The sequence below is a fragment of the Leuciscus leuciscus genome (assembly GCF_965113295.1).
Source record: "Leuciscus leuciscus genome assembly, chromosome: 21".
NCBI lineage: Eukaryota > Metazoa > Chordata > Actinopteri > Cypriniformes > Leuciscidae > Leuciscus > Leuciscus leuciscus.
Window position 1 is genome coordinate 35,004,163 of NC_138745.1, and position 26,089 is coordinate 35,030,251.

Here is a 26,089-nt window from a genome sequence, read left to right on the forward strand (position 1 = left end):
GCTGAAGTTAAAACAATAACTTTAAAAAACGGTATTAGCCTACTCAGTCATTTATTCAGTTATATTAAATGTTTAATCAGGAGAAAACCGTATCTTAAAAGCTAACAAGCAGCAGTAGCATTTTCAAGTAACAGCGTATCGAAATTCTTATATAATAATAGTAGATTAGAATAGAATAGAATAGAATAATAATAATAAAAAATTGACCATTCAGAAACGTTTTGTAAGAGCCGTGTTTGGGGAGGTTGCTTGATTCTCTTCATTGCCGCTTTCTGGGTCTGATTCTGGCTCAAACTGATACGGCAGTATTGACACCATTATTTACATTTGACCGGAGCACATGCAACTTTCGCCCGTAAAGGTAATGGGCGTGAAGTTTCCGGACAACATGCACTACGCAGTTTAGCCAATTACAACACACCGGCCCAACTAACCAATCTGAGCCCATTGCCTGTTTCTGAGGGAGTGGTTTCATAGAATCAGGAAGTCAACCGGTCGTTCAAATGACAGAGGAGAAAGCAGCTTACAATAAAGGTGAAATTTATGAAAAATAAGACGTAAAAAAAAAAAAAAAACGAAGACATGTTATATTGCACCACATAAACACAATCATGCAAAGAAAAAAAGCAGTAAACCACCCCTTTAAGTGTATCATTCGTTGAAATAAAACTGCAAGCACTGGTTGACGCTTACTCCTGTCTCACGTGTATTTATCTACAAAATATATATCGCTTTTCGTATATAATTTAAACAAGAAGAATATTTAAACATTTAAAGAATATGCTGGTCTGGACATGCCAATACACAATCATCAGCACATAGAGCATTATGGACAGACCATCGAATGGACCAAGAACTTCAAATATCTTGGCTCCCACATTGCCTCTAGTCAATCCGACATCAAATACAAAAAGGCCAAGCATAGGGTGCCTTCTGGAAGATGAAGAACGTATTTCAGTCAAGATGAAATCTTGACAACAAGCTGCGTGTGTCTCGATCCTGCTCTATGGTTGCGAGAGCTGGATCCTTAGCAGCAAACTCAGAGACCAACTCGACAGTTTTGCCACTAACTGCTACAGAATCATGCTTGGCATAAAGCGTCTTTTAAAGAAAAGCAATAAAGAGATTTATGAAAGAGCCGGCCGCAACCAATTCGTTCTTCAAGTACAACAGAGGCAGCTAAGATTTGGAGCACACTGCCTAAGAAAATATGAGAGCAGGCCAGGGCAAAAGGGGGCATTGCCCCCTCAGATCTGATTTCTGCCCCCTCAGTTAAATTTTTTTATTCATGGTTACAAATTAAATGTTTAACCTTTTGAGCGGTATCCGGTTTGGTCCCATATATGGAATTTTTATTTCTGTGCCCCTGAGAGTACGGTCCCACATATGGGATTTAGAATGTTCAGTGACGTGACATAACTGCCAGATTCAAATTGTGCTTTCGCGCGTTGGTTGGCGCTGAGCCAGAGACGGACGCGCTCAGCGCTGTCACATATCACAACTATGCAGTGTTTTCAACCTAATAATGTTCATTTTAGGTTTCAGACATTTAAATACACATAAGCACTAGTAAAACAATACATTTGGAGTTTGTAAAATACACACTGATGTCTGTGGAAGCAGCAATAACAATCTATTCAAATATAATTTGCCGACGTGTATTCACATCAGACAAACATAGTGGAAGTACTGTAACTATAAAGTTTACTCTATTCTTCTCTGAGTTCACCGGCCACTTTCTTGCATGTATTTCGGGAGAAACTGATGACAGACAGGACTCTCTGAACTGCGGCGCAAAGAAACATGGTGGCGCCCTTCTCACGTTATAGATTAAGATTATTTATAAAGGTTTTTAAACGACCAAACACACTCACTGACACATTTTTGAGAATCGGAATATCAGATAGTTGATGACATGGTAAGCAAGTTTGTGAATATTTTGAAAAAAAGAAGGAAAAAGGAAATAAAAGCGATCTGTCATACAGCGTGTCACGTGACAAATGATGCGTCGACATGGAAACATTAAGGGGAACGTTCTAAAATAACAGTCGCCTTGAAAAAAACTCACTCTGGGGAGTCAGTTAGAATATTTTATAAAATTAAGCGTGAAAGGGTTAATATATGTGTACAAAAGGCCCGCTATGAGTCAAACATGTATAGCAGGGCTCTCAAGTGTCACGCATTGAGCGTGACAGTCACTCATTTCAGTCTTTTGTCACGCACTCCCGCCACACATTGTATTTCTCACGCGGAAAAACTATTTATAATATATTTAATATGCCGCAGTGCCCAAAATGTATCTGGCCGCGCTGCTCTCACTGTGGAACTGGCAGGAATCAAGCGCGTCTTATCAGCCTATCAAAAAAAGAAAGGGGCTACACAATAGCCAATCAGAAAATAGCACTATTGTATTTGGGTAAGATTTACTGCAACAACCAATGGAAAAAAAAGCATATGCTGGAATTGTTCATGTGATTCTGCGACAACACAACAACGTCTTCCGAAAATTTCGTTCACCCACAGACTGGAAACCACTCCGAGCTCAGAGCATTACTGAGCACAGAGTAAGTCATGATATCCTGTTTTAATATTACAACAAATTCACAATTTGTTTGACACAAACAGTGACAACTTGACTGCTGTTAGAGAATGTTTCCCAGCTCATCAGTTTTTCATGAGTGTCTGTAACTTAGCCTACAGTTGTACAGCCTGTTCACTGACAACACCTGCTCAGAACAAGTAGTTGCCAAGCCTAGTCATATTTTCGTTATCACACAATGACTGACATAATGTCACATTATAAACATCTCTCCAAAATAGGCTTAATAATTTTATAAGCACTAAATAAATTCAAGTGTATTGCATAGTCAATGTTATAGGTCACTTTTAAAATCATGTCATATTTTATAATTATATAGCCTACAGGCCATGGATGCATTAATCATTGCATCTGTCTCTCAAAGATGTCAGGTAAAAAGCAATTAAGCGTCCTCTAATTCGCCCTGAGAGGAGAGTGTCCTAAAAAGGCCAGGTTAGAGGATGCTGTCCCAGAGAAGGTGGTGAATAGGGTAGACCAGAGCCATAGAGAGAGAGAGTTGCGACACTCTTTGATGTCGCCGCTATGGCTGTCACGTGGTTCATGTAAGCCCCAATAGTTCCAAAACGTACGCTGGCTGTCATGTTCTTCTATGGGACAGACAGCAGCGATTGCATTATTGAACGGTAAATATAAAATAAAACACACACCCAAGTACTTTTTCAGCTGTTATTGCATTATTGCATTTTGTTAATGTCAGTTTTGCATTTGGAGATAAGTTTTAAGCTATATTTTTGGAGGGAAAAGCTTAGTGTTCATGTTCGCATGGGTAGTAGCACTGGCTTTAGCGGCTCTAACTTAACTTTTCCATCTCATTCATCTGATGATGGACGTCTCATGATATTTATTTTAGCACAACTGGGCTGTATTAGGCTATTGATTCCCGTGATTTTGCTTATAAATTTTGATTCAGCCATTAGCCTACCTTCGTGATCACCAGGAGGTCTGCCGTGGCGGTCCGTTCAGAATTCGCTTAGAAGCTAGCTCACTTCTTCTGATGAAAGTGGCCATCCCCAGGACCACAACGTGAAACATGATCATGTTAAGACTAAGAATATTATTTTAAGATTAAGCCATACACATTATCAAAACTATAACAGATTAAAAACGAATTTAAGCATGGCTGATACAAATGAAGGTTTTCAAATAAAATATTTTTTATTAAACAATGACAGACAACAAAAATGTGTGCTTGTGTGTGTGAACAAGAAAAACAAAAACCAGGGGCAGGTGATCCATGAAACAGACAGGACTGGTGATGGCCATAACAATCCTAAAGGTCCAGCATTGTTCTCACAAGCCGCTTCACTCAAGACAATAATAACATAATGAAAAGTTAGTATATCCCAAAAAATTAAATTAAATAAAAGTTGCTATAAAGGTGGTAGCGATTCATTACCGAACTCTTAGCTGACGAAGTCGCGCTAGCTAACTAACGTTAGCTAGCAGGCAGTGCTTGAAAATTGGTTGAAACAACCAACATAAAATATAAATAATTACGCTGTGCATGTACAAATGAAGACCAGTATAAGCATCGCAAAGGGCCTCTGATACAATATAGACAGTTGACAATTCAAAAGAGGTCGATATTTCGGCAACTTAACTCTGGAACAACTCGACGCGCAGCAATGTAAGTGAATGGTGTCCAACGCCCAAATGACAGTGTTTGGAACTATTCCGATCTTCATATCCCGGAAGTAGGCGGTTAAAAGCGCCGCCATTATTTACAACGGAGGTCTATGGGAGTGTCGCAACTCTCTCTCTCTATGACTCTGGGGTAGACCCATTAGAGGAAGAGACAGAGGAAGAGTGCAGGTGGAAGGCAACAAGTCCAAAAAGGCAACAAACACTTACAATAAACAACACCAGTCATAATCTCTCTCTCTCTCTCTCTCTCTCTCTCTCTCTCTCTCTCTCTCTCTCTCTCTCTCTCTCTCTCTCTCTCTCTCTCACACACACACACACACACACACACACGGAAATTGTAAAAAAATACTTTGTATTTGGTATCTGAGCAATTATTAATAACAACAACAAAAACACTAATAATAATATTATTAATGAAACACCCCCATTCCCGCGACCCGTCCAACCAACCCCTTTTGACCCCCTCACGGGGGGGGGGGAATGTCACTCTTACCTGTCTTCAAAACTTGAGAGCAGGCCCGGACTGGCCATCGGGAGCACCGGGAGAATTCCCGGTGGCCTGCCGACTAATTTGGCCTGCTGCCAGCCAGCGTTTTTTTTTTTTTTTTTAAATCTACTATTATATATATTTATACTACCTTTACCAGTGTCCAGTGATCATTTTCGAATTCGACATTTAATAAAATTATTATTATAAAATAAAATTTTATAAAATCATGAATCTGTTAGTCTTGACTGGCAAGGCAAGTACGATTCCACTTTAAGCATCAGCCAAACGGTTTACAGAAAATGCGAGCAGCACCCGGTGATGGAGAGAAAACAGCCAGGTGGAGCAGAGAGGGAAAGGACAACGAAAAAGAAAGCACTCAGAGAACAAGCAGCAAAATGTTGCAAAATGAATGGCCTATTCAGGGCTTCAAGTGCAGGTCAGTTTCATCTGTAAATACTGTACTTTTTTCTTCGTTAACTTAGTATTGAAATGCTAGCAAATGTTAGCGGTAGCGCCCCTATTAGTCACTCAAAATACTGTATGCTCAAGGAGATTAATATTATTTAGTGTAAAGTTACATTAGTAATTTAGCAGACAAATATTAACATTTATGTGGTACTGGGAGCAGGGAGACAGGAGTGATAGTGCAGACATCAACAAAAAATAATGCAATAACATTTTATTAGACAATTTAGAAAATTATGTCTGGCCATTTGTGAGGTTTAAAACTTTTTTACTTTTTTTTGTTTTTTTAGTTATTTTTTTTATCAAATGAAGGTGGAGACAGTCAACCTAGCACTAGCTGTGGTGCAATGATCACACATTCAGCCAGGGAGTGAGATGACATGTAGAAGCAAAATAAGATTTAAAAAAAAAAAAAGTTTACATATTGTATGAAATATAGCCTCGTGTTGCTAAATGTTGGATATTTAAGTAATTTTAAGATGAAAACAACAACATTTTGTCATAAATATAATACTTTGATTTTTTACTAACATAAATGTAGATTCTGGCCAAACAAATTACAATAAGGTGGTTGTTTTACTGTGGAGGACAGTTCTGTTTGTAACATGAGGCTAGAACAAGTGACAGGTGAAGAAGAGACAGGTACAAGAAAAATACGCACACTTTATACATGCATACATACACACACATATGTAACACTAGTACTCCACTTTAATTAGTGTATGAGGCTGATGATACTGGTGGAAGTGAGAGACATAGAGATATTAGGGTAAATGAAGAGAAGGAAAAGGGAAGTGAGGATACTGTTCAAGAGAAAGCCTTTAATTATTTTACACGGCCCCAGCCTAAGGATTTAGACCAATAAATGTAATTTAGGAAAAAATAGGGTTGTCCGTGTTTCTAAATTTTATTTGGGTCCATGGGATGGCCTGGATGGGTGTGGGATTTCCCGGCCTGAAATTGTGTCCCAGTCAGGCCCTGCTTGAGAGCACTGATATAGTTAACGTGGGAACATCACTTATTACGTCCAGTAGTTAGCAGCTTGCCCTTACTCAAGTTCATTGCAAGTATTGCATCAGCCGTAACGCAGACTGTCATGAGGAAATTGATAGAATCTCCGGTCAGGTGTGGACCGTTAGTGCTTGAATACTGAGAATTTACCCTGTTCTAATGATTCCTGAGTGGTTTTAGTTGGTGTGCGTCATATGTAAGTGCGCTGTTTATTATTAATGTTTCTTTGATAGTTTCTAGCAGCTATTTAACATTGTAATATGTGCTGATTTATCCTAATGCTAAGCTAATTATAACTGTTTGTAAAATACGTCAATTGTATAATATTTGTTTAGCGTTAAGTGAATATTCAATCTGATTATTCTCACTGTAATAATGGAATCGATACAATTGATTACTTTATTATGAGAATTGTTGTTCTCTTTCGGTTATATTATTTGAATATATTCTGATAATATTGTTCTAATGTCCTAGCCTGGTTAAAACCAGACCCTTCTCAGTTGAAACTGAGTATAGGGTCTGGGGAAGCTATGTAGACAAATCATTTCCAAAGGGGCGTCACCAACCGACGTAGCTCAAATTCCTCTGGGCGCAATTGGATAGTCATAAAACCAATCAGATCGATGAAGGAGATGACGTATGCTTCGAGTGTTGTTCTTTGCTCCGGTTTTAAGGGGATAGTTCACTTTGAAATAAAATTTTGGTATGTTTTAGCTTACCTCAAGGGCATCCAAGATGTAGGTGTCTTTTTTTCCGCAGTAGTTTCAATTTTGATATTTTTAGGTCAAACCGTTCTTGTCTGTCAGTCATATAATGCAGGTTATGGTCACGGTCTCAAAGAGCATGCACAAAGTCCAAATTAAAACAATTCCCCATCGTCCAAATTAAACAATTCCCCATCGTAAGTACACATTGATGGCCTAAGACACGAAACGAGCGGTTTGTGTGAGAAAACGAACAGTATTTATATCGTTTTTAGCTCTTATACACAGCCGCGTCCAAGTGATCTGAGGGCGCGCGCAGTCTGCGTACACGTCACACAGCAGGATGCGCGCGCGCCCTCTATCCCTTTAATGAAAACGGTAAGTTTAAATCGCTCAAAACAGACGTGATAACTGATTCGTTTATATACTGTCTATGATTCGAACGACTGATGTTCCACGGCGGCATCCATCTTTGTAATGAAATCTCCTTCAGCGTCGCTGCGCTGTCGTCATCATGTAAATCCCTCCCCAAACGTTTCTGATTGGTGCCGCGATTTCGGCGGCACAGAAATGAGTTTTGAATGGGCTCTTCTCCAGACTATCCTGGAGAGAGAATTAAAATTCGCCGGAAGTAGTCTGGGTTTTCCCAGGCTACTAATGTCCTAGCTTATGAGCATACTGTTGTACTAATTTGTGATGTTATTATTGCAGTTAGTAATTATTCCTTCTCTCTGTTTATTTAGAACCACACACAGAGAACTACAGAATTGCATATTGTTAATATTGCAACCAAAGGAAGAAATCCCTTTATGCCATTCCGCGCTGATTGCTGTTTCTTTATCCTAACTATTGAAGTAAACCTAACCTGATTCTGTCTTCCTGAGTCGTGACTGACATCCTGTAGCGAATGCAACATATTACCTGGTTGAGTCACAACTAACCCTTCCTAACAATATGCATAATAAATGACGCTGGCTTATCTTTTTATTAAGCGAGTTATCAGTGTGTTTTGTTCATTGATGGTATAAAGTTAAGCCCCCTTAACAATTTCAATTGCCCCCTCATTCATTTCATCCTGCAGCCGGGCCTGCATGAGAGCGACTTGATCAACGAGTATGTCTTGTACGCGGCATGGCACAAGAAGTCGAGGCAGAGCGAAAGCTTTACCATCAATATATCGGCGAACTCATCAATAAGGACGTATCAGCAACAGCGAGCGAACTACGAGAAGTTGCCAGCAATCACAAGTAATGGCGAAAATTAGAGACCGACTGTCAACCTACCCTGTTTATGGGGCGTCGTTTGTAAAGATTTAGATTTAACATTTAGATTTAACATTTAGATTTAACATTTAGATTTAGATTTAATATTTAGATTTAACATTTAGATTTAGATTTAACATTTAGATTTAGATTTAGCATTTAGATTTAACATTTAGATTTAGATTTAGATTTAATATTTAATATTTAGATTTAACATTTAGATTTAGCATTTAGATTTAACATTTAGGTGTAACATTTAATATTTAGATTTAACTATTTAAAATATCTCTAAGTTGACAAATATTGTTGTAAATGTGCTAAAAAGTGACTGTCAAAAATTCATACCAGTTTTTTAAACATTGTTTGAAGCTAAATGTGACAAAATGTTGCTGTCATTTTCAGCGTGAGCCGCTTTACAAACGGCGCCCCATACCCTGTTCGCAGCCGATTGATGATATAATTTAATCACAGTTTAAATAATCTGAATAATTAGAATTTTCATCCTACTAAGAGAAATGAGTGAAGTTGATCATTTAGCCACTGGCTTGATTTACTGATGCATAAACAGTAGGCTATGAACGATTTTGAGAGAATCTGTCTGAACTTGAATAATTATACATCAGAAATCACTGATCACAGATCAAGCATTGGAGCACACATGATTACATGTTTGTGGTGCTGCTGGCAGATCCATATCGTAAAAGTCCGTTTGCAAAACCTGCTCCGAAATTTACCAAATAATCCACAGTGAAATACACTAAATACAAACAAATAATGCACTGCTGAGACATTCACATTGTTGAAAAAACAAAACAAACAAAAAAAAACACTTTCCTAGCATTAGGATCGTTTGGAAGGTAATTGTATTAATACCAGGGGGGCAGGGTTTCATATTATTTTGAAGCTTCCCCGGGCGCCGCCATTGATTAGCAGACCCCCACCTGCTGTTAGCATTCCATTGACTCCCATTCATTTTGGCGTCACTTTGACAGCGAATAACTTTACATCTGAGGCATTTAAAGACTCCATTTGTCCATTATTTATTTCTAACGAAACACAAAAATGTATAATGGATATAGTATAGGCTAAAATAATTGCGTCATAACCACACGACTCTCTGTCGCACAGTAGAGAGATTACCGTATGGACAGGAGGAGAAGCTCGCGGGCAATCGGGGGGACGTGGAAGCAAAATGACAAAATAATTAATCAGAATACCTACTAAAAGTTTCTCCTGCTCCTAGCTCATTGACACCTCCTACTCAAGATCTCCGTCTCTGCAAGTTTCGTAAGGGAATGATTTAGATTTCTCTTGGCACAGCTATCAGAAGACAGACGGGTTGCTCACGTCACATCTACGTCGTCAAGCTCAGTTTGAGTCTGCGCAGTACGCTCGACCCCCAGGAAGTGAGTGCTTCTAATTGACTTCACTTGTCTCTCGGAGGTGGATCCAAGATGGCGGCATGTTAAGATAACTATTAGTAGCTCTGCTGACAAAACACTATTATAACTCATGTAAACTGTCTACTTTCAACTGGTTACCTTACACATCCATTGTGTGTTTTATTAATGATGTAATTGTGTTATAATTATGCCAAAAAGTGCTGGAAAACGTAAAGAATGGGCGAAAAGTATGATTGATGTATCCGTAGATATGCACGATTACGCACTTTCTGCTGTTACTGATCCCGGTCCTGGACATACTCTGGATACTCTTTGCTTAACTCATCTTCCCGACACGCCAACTAAGCCTGCTTCTAAGAAAGGAAAAATGGAGACTTTGGAAGATGTGGTCGCGATGCTATCATCCATTTCATCACTAATCAACGAGTGCTCCAATTCTCTTGAAAAGTTGGTGAGTGACAATGCTATGAAAATTGAGGGCTTGAAAAAGACTGTGGACTTTGTCTCTGCTGAAGTCAAAGATATGAAAGTGAAGGTTGACCACCTAGCTTCTCGGTTGCAACTCGGCAAGCAACGAATTGAGATGTGTGAAACTCGTTTAGCTGACATGGAGAGATATTTGAGGCGCTGGAATCTTCGGCTGAGAGGGGTTCTAGAGAAGGAGAAGGAGAACATCAGGGATGAAGTCATCCGCATATGTGAACAAACATATCCTGAAGGGAAGGGCACATTCTCCTTTGCTATACAGTTCACAGATTGGGGAAAAAGCTAAATGAAATTGGCAACAAGTCTGTCCCTCGTGCTGTAATAGTGCAGTTTACCTCACGCATTATCAGGGTATCAGGGATGCTATTGTATATGGAAGGCAGCGAAGTCTTCGGCTTATCTAAAGGACAATGGGATGCGGTTTATGGAAGACCTTACTCCACTGGACAGAGAAAGACGGAAGAAGTTGTGGCCTATGGTAGAAGAAGCACGCGCAGCTGGAAAAGCTGCCTACTATGTCGGTGCACGCGCCTTCATTAATGGTACTGAGATCCGTTTGCCTGCGTCTGCTGAAAAATTAATTAAAATAAGAAGACTGACTTTCTTTTACGATCATAACTCCCTTTAGCGGACCAGTTTATCGTCGACGAACTTTACAATCTTTATCGAAGTTTTCGATTACCAGCTACCATCACATCTACGGATGATGCGTCTGTATTATTACGGCTTGTTTTTTTGTTAACATATGTTACTTTCTTTCGGCAACCAGTTGCCATGTCTTGACGGAAGGACTTTCTCTCAGTATGTTCAGATGAGCTACGTTTCTCAGGTTTATGCTTACTACTTGTTGTGCTCTTTTTGCACTTGCTTTAACTTTCTTTGTTCATTGACTTGTTCATTATTTCTATTTTTGTTATCTCTCTAAATGCCAGGGGTTTGAGAGATTCTGTGAAGCATAAAGCTCTTTTTCTTTTTGGGAAAAAATAAAATACCGACTTCTGTTTCTTCCAAGAGTCTCACTCAACTGTTAATGACTGTAACTTCTGGAAATCACAGTGGGGAAAAGATGCATGGTTTTCTCATGGATCTGAATGTTCGGCAGGTGTTTTAACACTAAAGAATAAGTTTGCTGGTGATGTTCTACATTATTACTGTGACCCTTGCGGGCATTTTATTTTTTTGGTTCTTTACACTAATAACATTTTCACTTTTTTGATTAACGTGTATGGTTACAACTCTTCAAATGAAAACAGGGCTCTTTTTGAGGTGATTGAAAACAAAATTGCCTTATGGCTAAACAAATATCCATCTGGTATAATTTGTATTGGAGGAGACTTTAACATTGCTCCAGATAATATGCTAGATCGTATGCCACCAAAGAATACTCCATGTAACTTGCTATTAAAAACTTTTATGGAGAAATATGACTTAATAGATATCTGGAGACAAAAATATCCAAATAAAAAAAACATACTTGGTGTAATACTGATTTCTCCAGGCAATCAAGAATAGATTTTTGGCTCACGTCTAGGAATGTTGACTTACATAGTATCTCTGTTGAGATAATTCAAACCCCTACTGACCACAAAGCAATTTTTCTCAATATGCAGATATCCACTTATTATGGTCCTGCAAAATCATCTTATTGGAAACTCAATAATTCTTTACTGAAAATTGAATCAGTAAAAATAGAGATTACACATCTCATTAAGTATTAAAAAAAAAAAAAAAAAAAAAAGGCTAATACAGAGAAATTATATTGCACTAATTGGGAACTTTTTTAATTTGAGGCTTCAAAATATTTAAGGCATGTTGGCAGTCATTATATTTGGAATTACCTAACTCCTAAACAAAGGGTCTAATAACTTTTCAGATATAGATAAAACAAATATGGCAGCATTACAAAGCAAACTAGACAACATCTATATAAAAAAAAAAAAGGCTGAATGAGCCTTTATAAGGTCTAGGAAAAGATGGCTGGAGGAAGGTGAACAGAATACCTCCTTACTTCTTTAGATTAGAAAAGAATCACGCTACGTTAAATACTATTCATCAATTAAAAATTAATGATAAAATATCCAAGGACCCTAAAGAGATTTCAGAGTATTGCTCCACCTTCTACTGTAATCTATATGCATCACAATATGATGCTAAAGCCTCAAATGACTTCTTAAATTCAGTGGAAGTGAAATTGTTTTTTTTTTTTTTTTTTTTTTTTTTTAAGATAAGGCTGTGTGTGACCAACCTATTAGTTTAGAAGAAATAACCAATTCAATTCATAACTTAAAAAATAATAAGTCTCCTGGAACTGATGGTGTAACCTCAGACTTTTATAAGTTATTTGCTGAGCAACTAGCCCCTTTTCTTCTTTCAGTTTTTTGTGAAAGCTTATCTAAGTCCAGCCTCCCATCTACCATGACTCAGGGGTTAATTACCCGTATTCCTAAGCCTAAAAAAGATTTGACTATAACTGATAATTGGCGGCCAATTAGTCTTTTGAATAATGATTATAAATGAATTGCCTCTATATTTGCTAAAAGAATCAAGTATGTATTAGAATATATTATATATGAAAAGGTTTTATGAAAAACAGGCACATTTCGAATAATGTAAGGTTGGTTTTAGATACATTAGATTATTCATATTTGATTGATGAAAATAGTTTTATTTTATTTTTTGACACTGTGGAGCATCTTTTTTTATTTTCTTCTTTAAAGGTTTTTGGGTTTGGTGAGTTTTTTTTGTGCAGCTGTTGAAACCCTGTATAATAATGCAAATTGCTCAATCAAACTCAAACATGGAACTACATCTAGATTTGATTTAAAAAGAGGTATTAGACAGGGTTGTCCTATTTCTCCGTATCTTTTCCTGCTTGTAACTCAGTTATTATCTATGTTAAAAAAAGTATTCTTAAAGGTATCTCAATTGCAAATAGAGATATTATTATAAGCCAGTTAGCCGATGATACGATGATTTTTTTTATTTATTTTTTTATAGTGGTCAAATTCCAATTGCAATTAATGTTGTTAATAAGTTTTCTTATGCCTCTGGTCTCTATCTCAATGTCAGTAAGTGTGAGCTAATGGCTGTTAAAGACTGTGATTTAACAAGTATTAGTAACATTCCTGTCAAGGAGAGTGTTACATACTTGGGTATCATTATTGTTAAAGACCAGCTGAAAAGATGTTCTTTGAATTTTAACCCCATAATAGAAGGAAGAGTTCTCATAAGGAAGAGTTCTCCTTACAAAGGCTGAAGGTATAGCCCGACTAACATATGCCTCCTTATCTTTGTATCTTGATAACCTTAAATATTGATAAAATGCTATTTGATTTCTTATGGAAAAATCGAACACACTATGTAAAAAAGACTGTAATTATGAACACATATGAGAATGGTGGCCTTATTTTTTTAGATTTCACCACAATGAACCATACCTTTAAGATTAATTGGATTAAGCATCACTTAAAAAACCCCACTTCTGTCTGGAATTTGATCCCTCACTATGCTTTTTCAAATATTGGTGGTCTTAGTTTTGTTTTGTTGTGTAATTATAATATAGATAAAATTCCAACTAAGTTATCTGCTTTCCACAAACAAGTGCTCCTATCTTGGTCATTAATATATAAGCACAATTTTTCTCCGCATCGCTGTTTCATCCGGAATGACAGAAACATTCTTTATAAACACAAATCTCTTTTTTTAAAGAACTGGTTTGACAACGATATTAAATTGGTTAGTCAGTTATAAAATAAAGAAGGAACAATCTTTTCTTATGATGAATTCCTTTCTTATTATAAAATACCAGTCACTCAAAAAGAATTTGCAATGGTTTTTGGTTCAATCCCTTCTGTTACACAAATGCTATTTTGAGGTATAGACAAAGACCATTCTCCCGGTTCAGTGTCTTTTGATGTTACTAAATCCTATGTTGGTAAAATGTGTTTTTCATCATACCTCAAGAGTAATAATAGAGCTATTCGTACTCTTTTCCAAAGAGAAATTGTTACTGTGCCCTACACTCACCTAAAGGATTATTAGGAACACCTGTTCAATTTCTCATTAATGCAATTATCTAATCAACCAATCACATGGCAGTTGCTTCAATGCATATAGGGGTGTGGTCCTGGTCAAGACAATCTCCTGAACTCCAAACTGAATGTCAGAATGGGAAAGAAAGGTGATTTAAGCAATTTTGAGCGTGGCATGGTTGTTGGTGCCAGACGGGCCGGTCTGAGTATTTCACAATCTGCTCAGTTACTGGGATTTTCACGCACAACCATTTCTAGGGTTTACAAAGAATGGTGTGAAAAGGGAAAAACATCCAGTATGCGGCAGTCCTGTGGGCGAAAATGCCTTGTTGATGCTAGAGGTCAGAGGAGAATGGGCCGACTGATTCAAGCTGATAGAAGAGCAACTTTGACTGAAATAACCACTTGTTACAACCGAGGTATGCAGCAAAGCATTTGTGAAGCCACAACACGCACAACCTTGAGGCGGATGGGCTACAACAGCAGAAGACCCCACCGGGTACCACTCATCTCCACTACAAATAGGAAAAAGAGGCTACAATTTGCACGAGCTCACCAAAATTGGACAGTTGAAGACTGGAAAAATGTTGCCTGGTCTGATGAGTCTCGATTTCTGTTGAGACATTCAGATGGTAGAGTCAGAATTTGGCGTAAACAGAATGAGAACATGGATCCATCATGCATTGTTACCACTGTGCAGGCTGGTGGTGGTGGTGTAATGGTGTGGGGGATGTTTTCTTGGCACACTTAAGGCCCCTTAGTGCCAATTGGGCATCGTTTAAATGCCACAGCCTACCTGAGCATTGTTTCTGACCATGTCCATCCCTTTATGACCACCATGTACCCATCCTCTGATGGCTACTTCCAGCAGGATAATGCACCATGTCACAAAGCTCGAATCATTTCAAATTGGTTTCTTGAACATGACAATGAGTTCACTGTACTAAAATGGCCCCCACAGTCACCAGATCTCAACCCAATAGAGCATCTTTGGGATGTGGTGGAACGGGAGCTTCGTGCCCTGGATGTGCATCCCACAAATCTCCATCAACTGCAAGAAGCTATCCTATCAATATGGGCCAACATTTCTAAAGAATGCTTTCAGCACCTTGTTGAATCAATGCCACGTAGAATTAAGGCAGTTCTGAAGGCGAAAGGGGGTCAAACACAGTATTAGTATGGTGTTCCTAATAATCCTTTAGGTGAGTGTATATCTTGTCTCACTTGGCCTCCTTATTAAATGGAAAATTGATTTGCTGGAGGAAAGTGTGGTTGTTTCCACAAAAATGTCATCTTAGAAATAAGATTAAAGAAGTTTCTTATAAACTTATTCACAGATTTTATCCAGCAAGTCATTACTTACAAAATTTTTAAAAAGGAATAAATGTAAATTGTACTTTTTGTAATGAATATGAGGAAACTGCCTTGCACTTATTTTGGCACTGTGCATACTCAGTTACACTATGGGGTAAGGTCCAAAAGTTTATTAGGGAGAATATTCAGTGTTTAAAACATTTTTCACTCGTATGGGAAAATTTACTTTTTGGCTTAACTGACTGTCCTGACCAAAAATAACAATACTTTTACTTAATTCATTTACTTATTCTGTTGACCAAATTTCACATTCATAAGTGTAAATTTAGCAATAAAAAACCCAATTTTATGGTTTTGTTAACTGAAATATGTATTTATATTGACAGTATCAGAGACTCTGTGAATAAGAAAGCTGTAAGAACTTTGAAAATGTGTAAATTTTACAATTTATTTATTTGATTTTATATATGCGTGTATAATACTTTCCTCCCCCTGGCAATGGTTTTGTTTGTTGTAATTTGTATTTCCATCTTGTTTTTCTGTTCCCTTTTTTCTGTTCCTTTTTTTTTTTTTTTTTTTTTTTTTTTTTACTATTTTGCTTCTTGATAACATGTTGTATGTTATAGTTATGTTATAGTATATTTGGGGATATTTAATTAAATTAATCAATCAACAATACTATTGATCAGCATTACCAAATGTGGACGTTTTCCACTAGAAACAAACATTGATGTATTATTTTAATTTAATACTGTGAAGCTGCTTTGATACAATCTGTATTGTGAAAAGCGCTATATAAATAAACTTGACTTGACTTGACTTCTTCGAAAAAGAAAAAAAAAGACTTCACTTGCCTCCACTGTCTATGATTAATAGCATAACGAACTAACAACTGTCAAAAGATCAAGGAAAATTTGAATTCTCAGTTCATGACCCCTTTAATCAGGAGATTCTGTACTCTTTCAGAAGTTGTGTAATAGCGCCCCCTACCGTATATCAGTGAAAACACGGAAAGCTGTACATTTCCGTCAATGGTGTGGAGTTAATCATATGATCTACCTCGTAGTCTGCTTCATAACTACAGTTGACTTATTTTTTTATTTTTTTTTATTTTTTTGTATATTGCATTTCTGTCAACATATCCTCCTCAATAATGCACAATGCACCTTTTAAGGCACTGTGGAATTCATTATTAAATATGCAAGCGTATTGCATTGCATATAGTCAGGCATGCTAAATCAGAATGTATGGCCTATACTAAATCAGCATGCCTGACTATATGCAATGCAATAAGCTTGCATATTTAATTTTTAATTCCACAGTGCCTTTAAAGGTGCATTGTGTAATATTTAGGAGGATCTGTTGACAGAAATGCAATATCATATACATAACTATGTTTTCAGTGGTGTATAAAGACCACAATTAACCGTTATGTTTTTATACAGAACTTCTTTTGGTTTCAATTCGCGACATCACCACAGTGCACCTTTAAGTGAAGTACGGGTTAAGTAAACGTTATGTAGACTTAATCAAGTGCATTTAGGAAAAAATCCTATCTAAAGGTGTTTGTTTGTTTTTTTTGGTAAGTTGTTTGAATTTGTAATAAAACTGACCGAATTTGTAAGCCGAGACTTTGTTTCCTATCAAAAGTAACAAAAAAAAAAAGCACAAGTCCGATTTTTCATCGGTTTGTGTTATTTACTGTTCTAACTTAATTTTAAGTATGCAGGCTACATATATTTTCCTATATTTTAAACAAAACACACACACATACTGTACTGTATGATAATGTTAATAAAAAAAAAAAAAAAAATAGACCTTTAAATCCATGTCCTTAGAAGCAGTCGAAGGTCAGGACACCCTTCAGAAAAACTAAACGGCCTAATACTATCATAAAATTACACAGGGACCGGACAGTTTCACATAATCACAGTCTGGATGAGGATTTCGAAAAAATATTTTTATTTAGGAAGGAAGCATTTTTCCCCCTCATAATACACAGTTATTAGCTGAAAGCATTTGTTGCAGTAAATATATAGAGTATTTAAAATATATTTTAAGTATTTTAAGTACAATTGAAAATAAAGAAGGAAGCAATCAAATTAATTATTATTTTACCATACCAGACAGAGAGTTATCATCATAAACTTAAGGTTCCTCTTTATTATTAGGTGCAAATGCAAGTCAAAGCAGAACAATTTATAAGTTCAATGTCAATTGTTCCTAATCCAATGTACAGTGTACAAATCAGATATGACACACAACATTTTTTGAAATGTATAATCAAATAATTTAAAGGTAATTGTATGTCTAAACATACAACAAAGTGTAGGCACTAAGGAGTGAAACCATCAAAATGACCAAGGAACCACACAGGCCTGGTGTCCTGGACACTTGCACTTTTTCTGGGATCGGTATGTCTGAAGGGGGACAAGACATGGTTCAGTGCATGGTAAAGTTGCAAAAAATAAATAAATATGGATTAAATCTTACAGAAATTTGACATAAGTAAAAAAAGAAAATGAAGCATTAAGGTTTTTAAATTTAATGTTTACTTGAGCTCCGTTCAGACCAAACCAGAGGACCCAGGGATATGGAAGCGCTGTCATGGAAGTCGAGAGACCTGCCCTCTCTCCGCTGGTGTCCAGAAGAACAGTTCTAAAGATTAAAAATGGATGTGATGAGTTTTTTACAGTCTTCAACAGTGTCTTACTGCATACGCACAGACTACTTTACTCTAGATGGCGATATAATGCCAAAAACAGATTTTGGCATTAAGACTCAGTGTCAGTGTCTTCTGAAGGAAACTGAACAATCTGACACACAATTAGTGCACACTTAACTCACCGTTGAGCAGCGATTGCTTGACAGAAGGCAAAGGTGAACAGCACAGTGCAGGTAAAGCTTAGTGGAGTTTGCAGTGAAGATAAACATCCTGAAGGAGAAACGGCTGGATGTCGAGACGCCGTTCTGCAGCAGCTCCACTGTGTCGTCAATTGGATTGGGACACCTGAGAATATCAATAATGACAAATTCTTTCTTTTGGAGACAGTCAATACAGAGTGATCTCCTGCAAATCATCACATATTTGCATTCCATGTTAAAAAAAATTATATTTTACTTTAGTTCTGAAAAACTGAAAGACGTGTAACGTAATGTAATCCTAGATGTGATATGATTATTCATTCAGTAAAAATGGTACATTGAGTTAAGGCTAAGCTTAAAAGATTTTTTTTTAAATCCCTGCTTTACTCTGAAAGGATGAGATCCCAGCGGAGGCTGTAATCAGGATCATTCACAGGTGTAGCCCAACACGTGTCCATCACCAGGGCAAACTGGCGGCTGTCGACCCCCTCAACACGAACTTCCATATGCATCTCCTGGTCGAGCTCTGCATCCACACGACCAGTGAAGGGCCGGGTAAACTCATCATCCTCATATGGAATCATCCGGACCTGATATCTGCCTTCACCAGCGGGAAGAGTCTTGTGCACAATGCTGTTGAAATAATGGATGGATCTGTAAAACTACTATGTAAACTAGGTCTACTCCTAAATTCTGCTTTAGGAGTAAACCATACATGTTCTTGGTTTAGAGAATATTAGCATATATTTACTTTATACACACACACACACACAAACACACACATTTAATATTCTGTTTTGGTGAACTAATAACAGTAGCGTTGCTGAAACCAGAATTTGTATTTGACTCGCACCTCTCCAGTGGGTTGATTTCCACATTCATGGAAAGTGTTTGTGATTGAGGGTAAACACAGCTGAAAGAAAGCTTCAGGATTTTCTCTCTGCTGATGATGCGATCTTCTGACCTCCGTGTCCCCAGAATAAAGTTATTATAGATGAAGTGGGTGCTGTTAGCCTGTGGACAACAAATATACAATTTTGTAATTTAGCCTAAATTGAAGTCAAGGTATTTAAAAAGGCAGCAGCTTTTTGCACTACAGCAGTATTTTCTTTGTACTGAGTAAAAAAAAAAGTTGTTAGATGCTATTTATACTTAGTGCAAATAGTGGCAGATACTAAATTGCACGTTAGCGTATTGTAGTAATACTATTATAAAACAATCTGCAATAATAATAAATGGATGCTACCTTACTGGGACATTACTTGTCCCTGTCCCTAAAGCCCACACTACACCTACTCCTGACCCTACCATATTGAACCTGCTGATCAGTAAAGGTCCTCGAAGGTCCAGGAAAGGAGCCATGGTTTTGAGTGTGGTCATAAGAGCTGCACGTGTCATGTAGGGCTGAGTGAATATGAGCAGAACTTTTTACTGCCCTAGTACTTCAAAATCCTTTTAAATGTATACATGTGAATTAAACGTGGCACAATGGCCTTCGTCATCACAGTATGCTAATGCCTATCTAGTGCAAGGAATTTCATCAATATGCTGATTGAGGACTGTTGAGACACTCCAGGCCCAGGATGGTTCTGTCGGGAGAGACAGAGTCGTTTGCACCTCAATGACACGTCTGTACCATTTGCTTCACAGGACATATGCTTTCAACTACATACTGTTTATTTACTAGTGTGTTCTAATATGTAACTATGCCATGTTTGGTCTCATCTGACAGCCTATAAACTTAAATGAATGGTGGTGAACTTAATAGAGATATTAAAGTATCCTAATGTACAATCTAGGTACTATTGGTTAAACAAACACTGAGGAGAATATGTTAATGTTCTTCTCCCCCTCTTGATCACCACCCATTTGCCTCATCTTTTGGTTTCCTGTTTGGTCGGTTTCGGTGTTGGTATTCCACTCATGTTTAACAATGCTTTGCTCAGGGTATAAGAAGGAAAGGTAACTGTTGGCTAGGAGAATCTAGGAGAATCAACAAACTAGGAGAAAGGCTTTAACCCTGCCACTCCCGCACACCGGTGCGTAACCTCATACTATGAGAAAGGCTTTTACGGCCTCTTCTGCACAACAGTGCATTATTTGTTACAACTACGTTTTCTATACAGTATGTTGTTCCATTCTATTGTCTGTAAATTTAAACATGTAACTTAATAAATAACTTTGCCTGCTTTAAAGGTTTTGAGAATCTTTCCTTTTATCACTGGTCATGTTGAAAGCTAAAGTGATTATAACTTTCGTTATCTAAACGTTCAGGTTAAATCCTACGTTATCCTATCAGTTCTAAGAAAGACATTTACCTTTAAAAAATAAGAGGTTAAAGAATAACAACAACTTTGATAGAGTCAGATTAATTATATTGTAGTCAGATAAATATTTGAATTATACACGTCATCCTTCAACTGCCTTTTGTTCCGATTATCGGTTTAAAATAGCAGAGTAAGTTTCCAGCCTTACAATGTCTGATCAACGTGAAGACACAACATCCAATTTAAATTATAGGCCAATTAAAGTCCTGTTGAAAACTTTATTCCTACTATTAAATACCTTTTGGGTGGAGTAAGTGTAAATAGCCTCTGCCTAGCTATGCACTTGGAGTAAATAGAAACTTTATTTTTTTTTGTAACTCAACATTATACATATCATTAAAAACTACAAATCCCAAAATGTATCAGTCAAATTGAATTTGTAGAATGTAGAATTGAAGAATGTGGGCACAAGTTCCAGTGTCTTTTGTGGCATTATGATATGTATCTTTCCCCTCTGGATCTCTTTCAGACTTTGAGAAGTCTATAGGGAGGTCTGTTTAGGCCCTTTATTTTGTTGTTACAGATTCAGTATCCTTACAGACCTCCCTACATACTTCTCAAAGTATCAAAGAGATTCCGCAAGTGGTCAGATCAAACTCTGTTGGTTCTATCAGACACTATCAATATTTAGATTGTGTATTGAATAGATTATACATAGTTAAACCTACCAGAAGATTTGTCCCACAGATGTGTTCATCATTATCAAAATGGAATTCCACTCTGCCATTCCGGACCGTTCCTTTGCAGCTGGGATCATTGAGGTGTAAGACATCAGCTGGAAAACCAGCCTCAAAGAGCTGACAGCGAGACACAGATATGGAGCCAGAGCTGCTTTCACAGGTTTCTGAGAAATCTGAGAGGGGATAAAAAGACAAAATATTGTCAGAATTGTTCAAAAAGAAAAAGGCAACTAATGTATAAAAAAAAAAAAAAAAAAAAAAAAAAACTTTTTTCTTTTTTGAATGATACCAACCAAAAGAGTCAGGTTGTGGTCTGGGATGGTCTTTGTTACATAAACAGCCATAAACACCATTTTTCTTCCCACACCATTCATCCTCAGAGCAGCTGAGTTCAGAACAGCGATCTCTCACATCTAAGAGGAAAAGCACAGAGAGATGAAATACAACACAAAGACACTGAGTCATGTTAACAGAATCAGAGTTTAACATTCTGGTCCCCTGAACGATTATTGCTCTGTATTCCTCAAGGTAATAAATTATTCTTTCTAGTGAATTCAATGGGTCATTTCATTTGTAATAATTTCCTTTGAGATCCACAGATAGTACACTTTCCATCCATCTGACCATAAGATTTAAATTGGTAATTTTCCTGGTGCTGCCAAGAGAATGCACCAAAAACATTTCTGTCCACTGATGTTAACATTTCACACTGATTTATGGGGCTCTTGTTTGAATCTGGACTGGTTATGATTAGTAGCTTGACGATACTGCCCGATAATGGTGGATTAAATATTTAACCACTAAATAAATCTCTATATGGTGTTTAAGAAATAAAGTGCACTAGGTAACATTGTCTTTAATAAATATAAATATAATATAGAAAAATACAGCACCCTCCACTAATATTGGTGGCGGGGGAGGGTAGGGGTTGGGTGGTGGTGTGTGTTCCATATAAATACCCTCTAAGTTCTCCACATGCTTAATGTTTAGCAACGATTACATTTTACCCATGATTGGTGGTCAAGTCCAATATCGGTACTGCTGGCTCATTGTGACATACAGTTTTGGGCAGTAGCATTGCTAAAAAATAGCCTAATGGTAGTGCTGCTATTTTTTTTTTAATCATATCTATTAAAATCATAGTCTGTTAAGAGCTAGCAATGACCAATTTGTGAATTAATCATGTTTTTAAATTGTCATTCTTTTTCTATTAGTTTAGACAAATCAGTTAAAGGTTAGATCAAAATCAGCTCATTCATCCTCTGAATCATTTGGAACCAGTTCCCTTTCGGAAGGTCAGTCGACACCACGTCAAGACCGACGAATAGGAATCTCGCTAGAGAGGCCAATCTACTTCGAGTGACAGCGTACAGACAGATGCACATTCCTGTCTGTGTTCGTGATGACCGTTCCCATGCGTGCTTCAGCACCAGTGAGAGCAGTCCCTAAAAGAGCTTACACAGATAGATGATCATAATCGCTGCCTCGTGTGTCTGGGCATTAAACACGCTGAGGCAGCTTTTGTGGATGAGTCATGTACCCATTGTGGGAAGTTGACCATCGTGGAGCTGCGGTCGCAACTCTCGTTCCTGCAAAGCAGCGGAGTCCCCGTGCCTCTGCCTCGATCCTATCCCCCTCAGAGGGTTGCTTCGGGCAGTGACATTGGAGACCTGAGGATTACTGTGAGCGCGTCTCCTTCGGGGGAACCAACCCCCTAGGAGCCCTCACCCCTCTCACGCTCCGCAGCCAGTTGAGCCACCATCGGAGAACACCGAAATGGCGCCGTGGAGCCAGTCGCAGGCAGACCGCCCCAACCGTCCAGGCCCCTGCCAAGAAGGGAGGCAAAGCCAGAAACAAGCGGCCCGAGGACAGGCGACCCAGAGGTGGAAGGGACTGCTCTCCAGGAAACGATGACCGCATCACTCCCTCCCCCCTGCAGAGGGCAGGGTGGAAAATCCTCATTGTTCCACCGCTGGCCTCAAAACCAGGAATACCCAAATTTTCAATAAAAGAGCAGTTTCTTCCATCTCTGGGTCCGAAGAGGGCCCAGAGAGCAGTGGGGGGAGAGAATCCTCACCCCTCTCATCTGCCTCTTCTATCGCCAGCAGGCAGCAGTGTGCAGTTCGAGAACGCAACCAAGCCGCCTCCTGCACCTCCTGCCTTGTGGAACCAGGTAAGTGTTGCACAGCACACTCAAGCCTTGTTTATACTCGACGCGTCCGCACGAGCGCGAAGGTGTGCGCGGCAAAAATGACGTCATTGCAGTGTGGGCGGTCGTGCGCGTTGGGTTCGCAAGACCCAATTTCGCCTGGCGGTGTGCGCGACATTTTTTGTAACAACGCGTGCGGCGCCGCATCCGAAGATGAACGACTTCGAGCCGAATCTGGCCGAGCTCGAACTTCTCACCACACCGGCACCCAGTTTGCACGTCTAAATTAGTTGCTTACATTTAACAAATAGCATAAAAAGTATTTTTAATGAACATAAAGGTCCATGTTCAATAAAAATGTTCACGAAACTTAATGAAATGTTTAGTGAAATTAGAAAATATAAGAGATTGTTAATTTATTTATATTGTATACACATTCTCATATCCAAATATTTTGTTTTATTGTCACTAGTAATAATCTCAGGGTTTACTGGGTTTTACACGATTCTTTTTGTAGTGTGGTATTGGTGGCGGCCGTGTACTAAAATAAACATTGTCACGTGTGTATAGCTTCTTCTTCTAACCACTGATTCCTGATGGTTTAGAGGATAATTACTTGAGTCGCCCCCTATCGTTTCAAAGAATAGTACAACGGCGAGCGCGTCAAGTATAAACGCCTTGTCCGTTTGGGGAGGTGCGCGCGCAGTCTGCGGAGACTCGCGCTGCGGAGCCAGGCGAAAGTATAAACAAGGCTTCAGACTCCGCTATGGGCTGCCTCCCAGAGAGAGCCCCCCGAGACGAGCCCCTGCGTTCCACCTCACTGCCCCACTCCGGGTTCGCCTACGGTCCCGCTTGCACGGTCTCTGCGAGCCTGATTAGCGCTCCCCAGTCCGTCTCGCTGGCTCATTCGGACCATCAGGCTCAGCTATGCGATTCAGTTTGCCCGGCATCCCCCCAAGTTTTGGCCCATCCATTCCACTACAGTGAGAGCGGCCGATGCTCATGTCTTGCGCACGGAGATCGCAGTCCTACTGGCGAAGGACGTGATAGAGCCTGTCCCTCCAGCCGATATGAGGTCAGGACACTACAGTCCCTACTTCATTGTACCCAAGAAAGGTGGTGGGTTACGACCGATCTTGGATCTGCGAGTTTTGAATCAGAGGCTTCACAAGCTACCGTTCAAAATACTCACGCAGAGACGCATTGTCGAATGCATCCGTCCACGAGATTGGTTTGCAGCGATCGACCTGAAGGACGCTTACTTTCATGTCTCGATTCTTCCTCGACACAGGCCGTTTCTGAGCTTTCGTTCGAGGGTCGAGCATATCAGTACAAGGTCCTACCCTTCGGGCTGTCCCTGTCTCCCCGTGTCTTCACGAAAGTTACGGAGGGGGCCCTCGTTCCCATGAGAGAACAGGGCGCTCGCATCCTCAACTATCTCGACGACTGGCTCATACTGGCACACTCTCGAGATCAGTTATGCGAACACAGGGACCTCGTGCTCAGGCACCTCAGCCAGCTGGGCCTTCAGGTCAACTGGGAAAAGAGCAAACTCGCCCCCGTGCAGAGGATCTCTTTTCTCGGTAAAGAGTTGGAGTTGGAAGCAGTGCGCCTCACAGAGCAGCGCGCCTCACAGATTGGACTGCTCCATATGAGACCGCTTCAGCACTGGGTGGCAATCACACAGGATTGCCGCCAGACCTTCAGTCCGTGGTCAGACCCCTCGTTCCTCCGGGCAGGAGTCCCCTTGGAACAGATGTCCAGGCATGCAGTGGTATTCACAGATGCCTCTGCCACCGGCTGGGGTGCCACGCACAATGGGCATGCAGTGTCAGGGGTGTGGACAGTAGAGTTCTCAACGGGTCGGGTCGGCCCGACAAACCCGACGGGACCCGCGGGTTCGGGTCGAAAATATAAGCAAATGACTCGGGTCAGGTCGGACCTCGGGCTTAATCTTTTCCGCTCAGTAAAAAAACAAAACATTTATTAATCATCGCTGCTGTTCACCGTAAAGAAAGTCTGGCTGCTGCGTGCAACGTGCATCATGGAGAGGGGCGGGGGCAGACCTGACGCTGCTGCGTGCACGCCTTTAGTCTGGAGAAGAAGATGGAGTTGGTGAAAAGTAAACTTGCCGCAGGTGAATTCACTGTCGCTACTACAGCCTATTTATATATTTAAAGTTTATTGTTTCAGTTGTTTGTATTGTTAAAAGGCGTGAACATTAAAGGTTGATTTGAATTCGCGTCTGCTGGTCATGATAATACGTGTATGAGAAAAAAAAATTCCGATGCGGCGTCGGGCCGCGAGCCAGGTTCGGGCAGATAATTCATGTTGATGTGTCGGGTTACATCGGGTCCGGGCTTTAAAAGCCACGGGCCGGGTCGGGTCGGGTTGTAATTTTCAGGCCCGTTGAGAACTCTAGTGGACAGGCCCCCAACTACATTGGCACATTAACTGCCTCGAGTTGCTAGTAGTACGTCTCGCTCTGAGCCGCTTGAAAAGGCCGCTTCAGGGCAGAGACGTGCTGGTCCGTACGGACAACACTACGACCGTTGCGTACATCAACCGACAAGGTTGTCTACGCTCCCGTCGTGTATCCCCGGTGTGCTCAACCGTGTGGCCGACGAGCTATCACGAGCTGTGCTCGCGGGAGAATGGC

General features: G+C 39.3%; 1 protein-coding gene across 6 annotated transcripts in view; it reads right to left on the bottom strand.

Moving 5' to 3' along the window:
* Window positions 1–17,552: 17,552 nt before the first annotated feature.
* Window positions 17,553–26,089, bottom strand: part of LOC309485168 (uncharacterized protein) — a 42,649-nt gene continuing 34,112 nt past the window's right edge. For all 6 annotated transcript variants that reach the window (XM_082151838.1, XM_082151840.1, XM_082151841.1 and 3 more), the window contains 7 exons: window positions 21,575–21,694; window positions 21,270–21,454; window positions 19,128–19,288; window positions 18,662–18,907; window positions 18,257–18,419; window positions 17,965–18,067; window positions 17,553–17,829 (listed from right to left, as the gene is read on the bottom strand). In XM_082151838.1, the coding sequence (XP_082007964.1) occupies window positions 17,720–17,829; window positions 17,965–18,067; window positions 18,257–18,419; window positions 18,662–18,907; window positions 19,128–19,288; window positions 21,270–21,454; window positions 21,575–21,694 (1,088 nt within the window). In that variant the 3' untranslated portion in view covers window positions 17,553–17,719. The remainder of the gene's footprint in view (window positions 17,830–17,964; window positions 18,068–18,256; window positions 18,420–18,661; window positions 18,908–19,127; window positions 19,289–21,269; window positions 21,455–21,574; window positions 21,695–26,089) is intronic.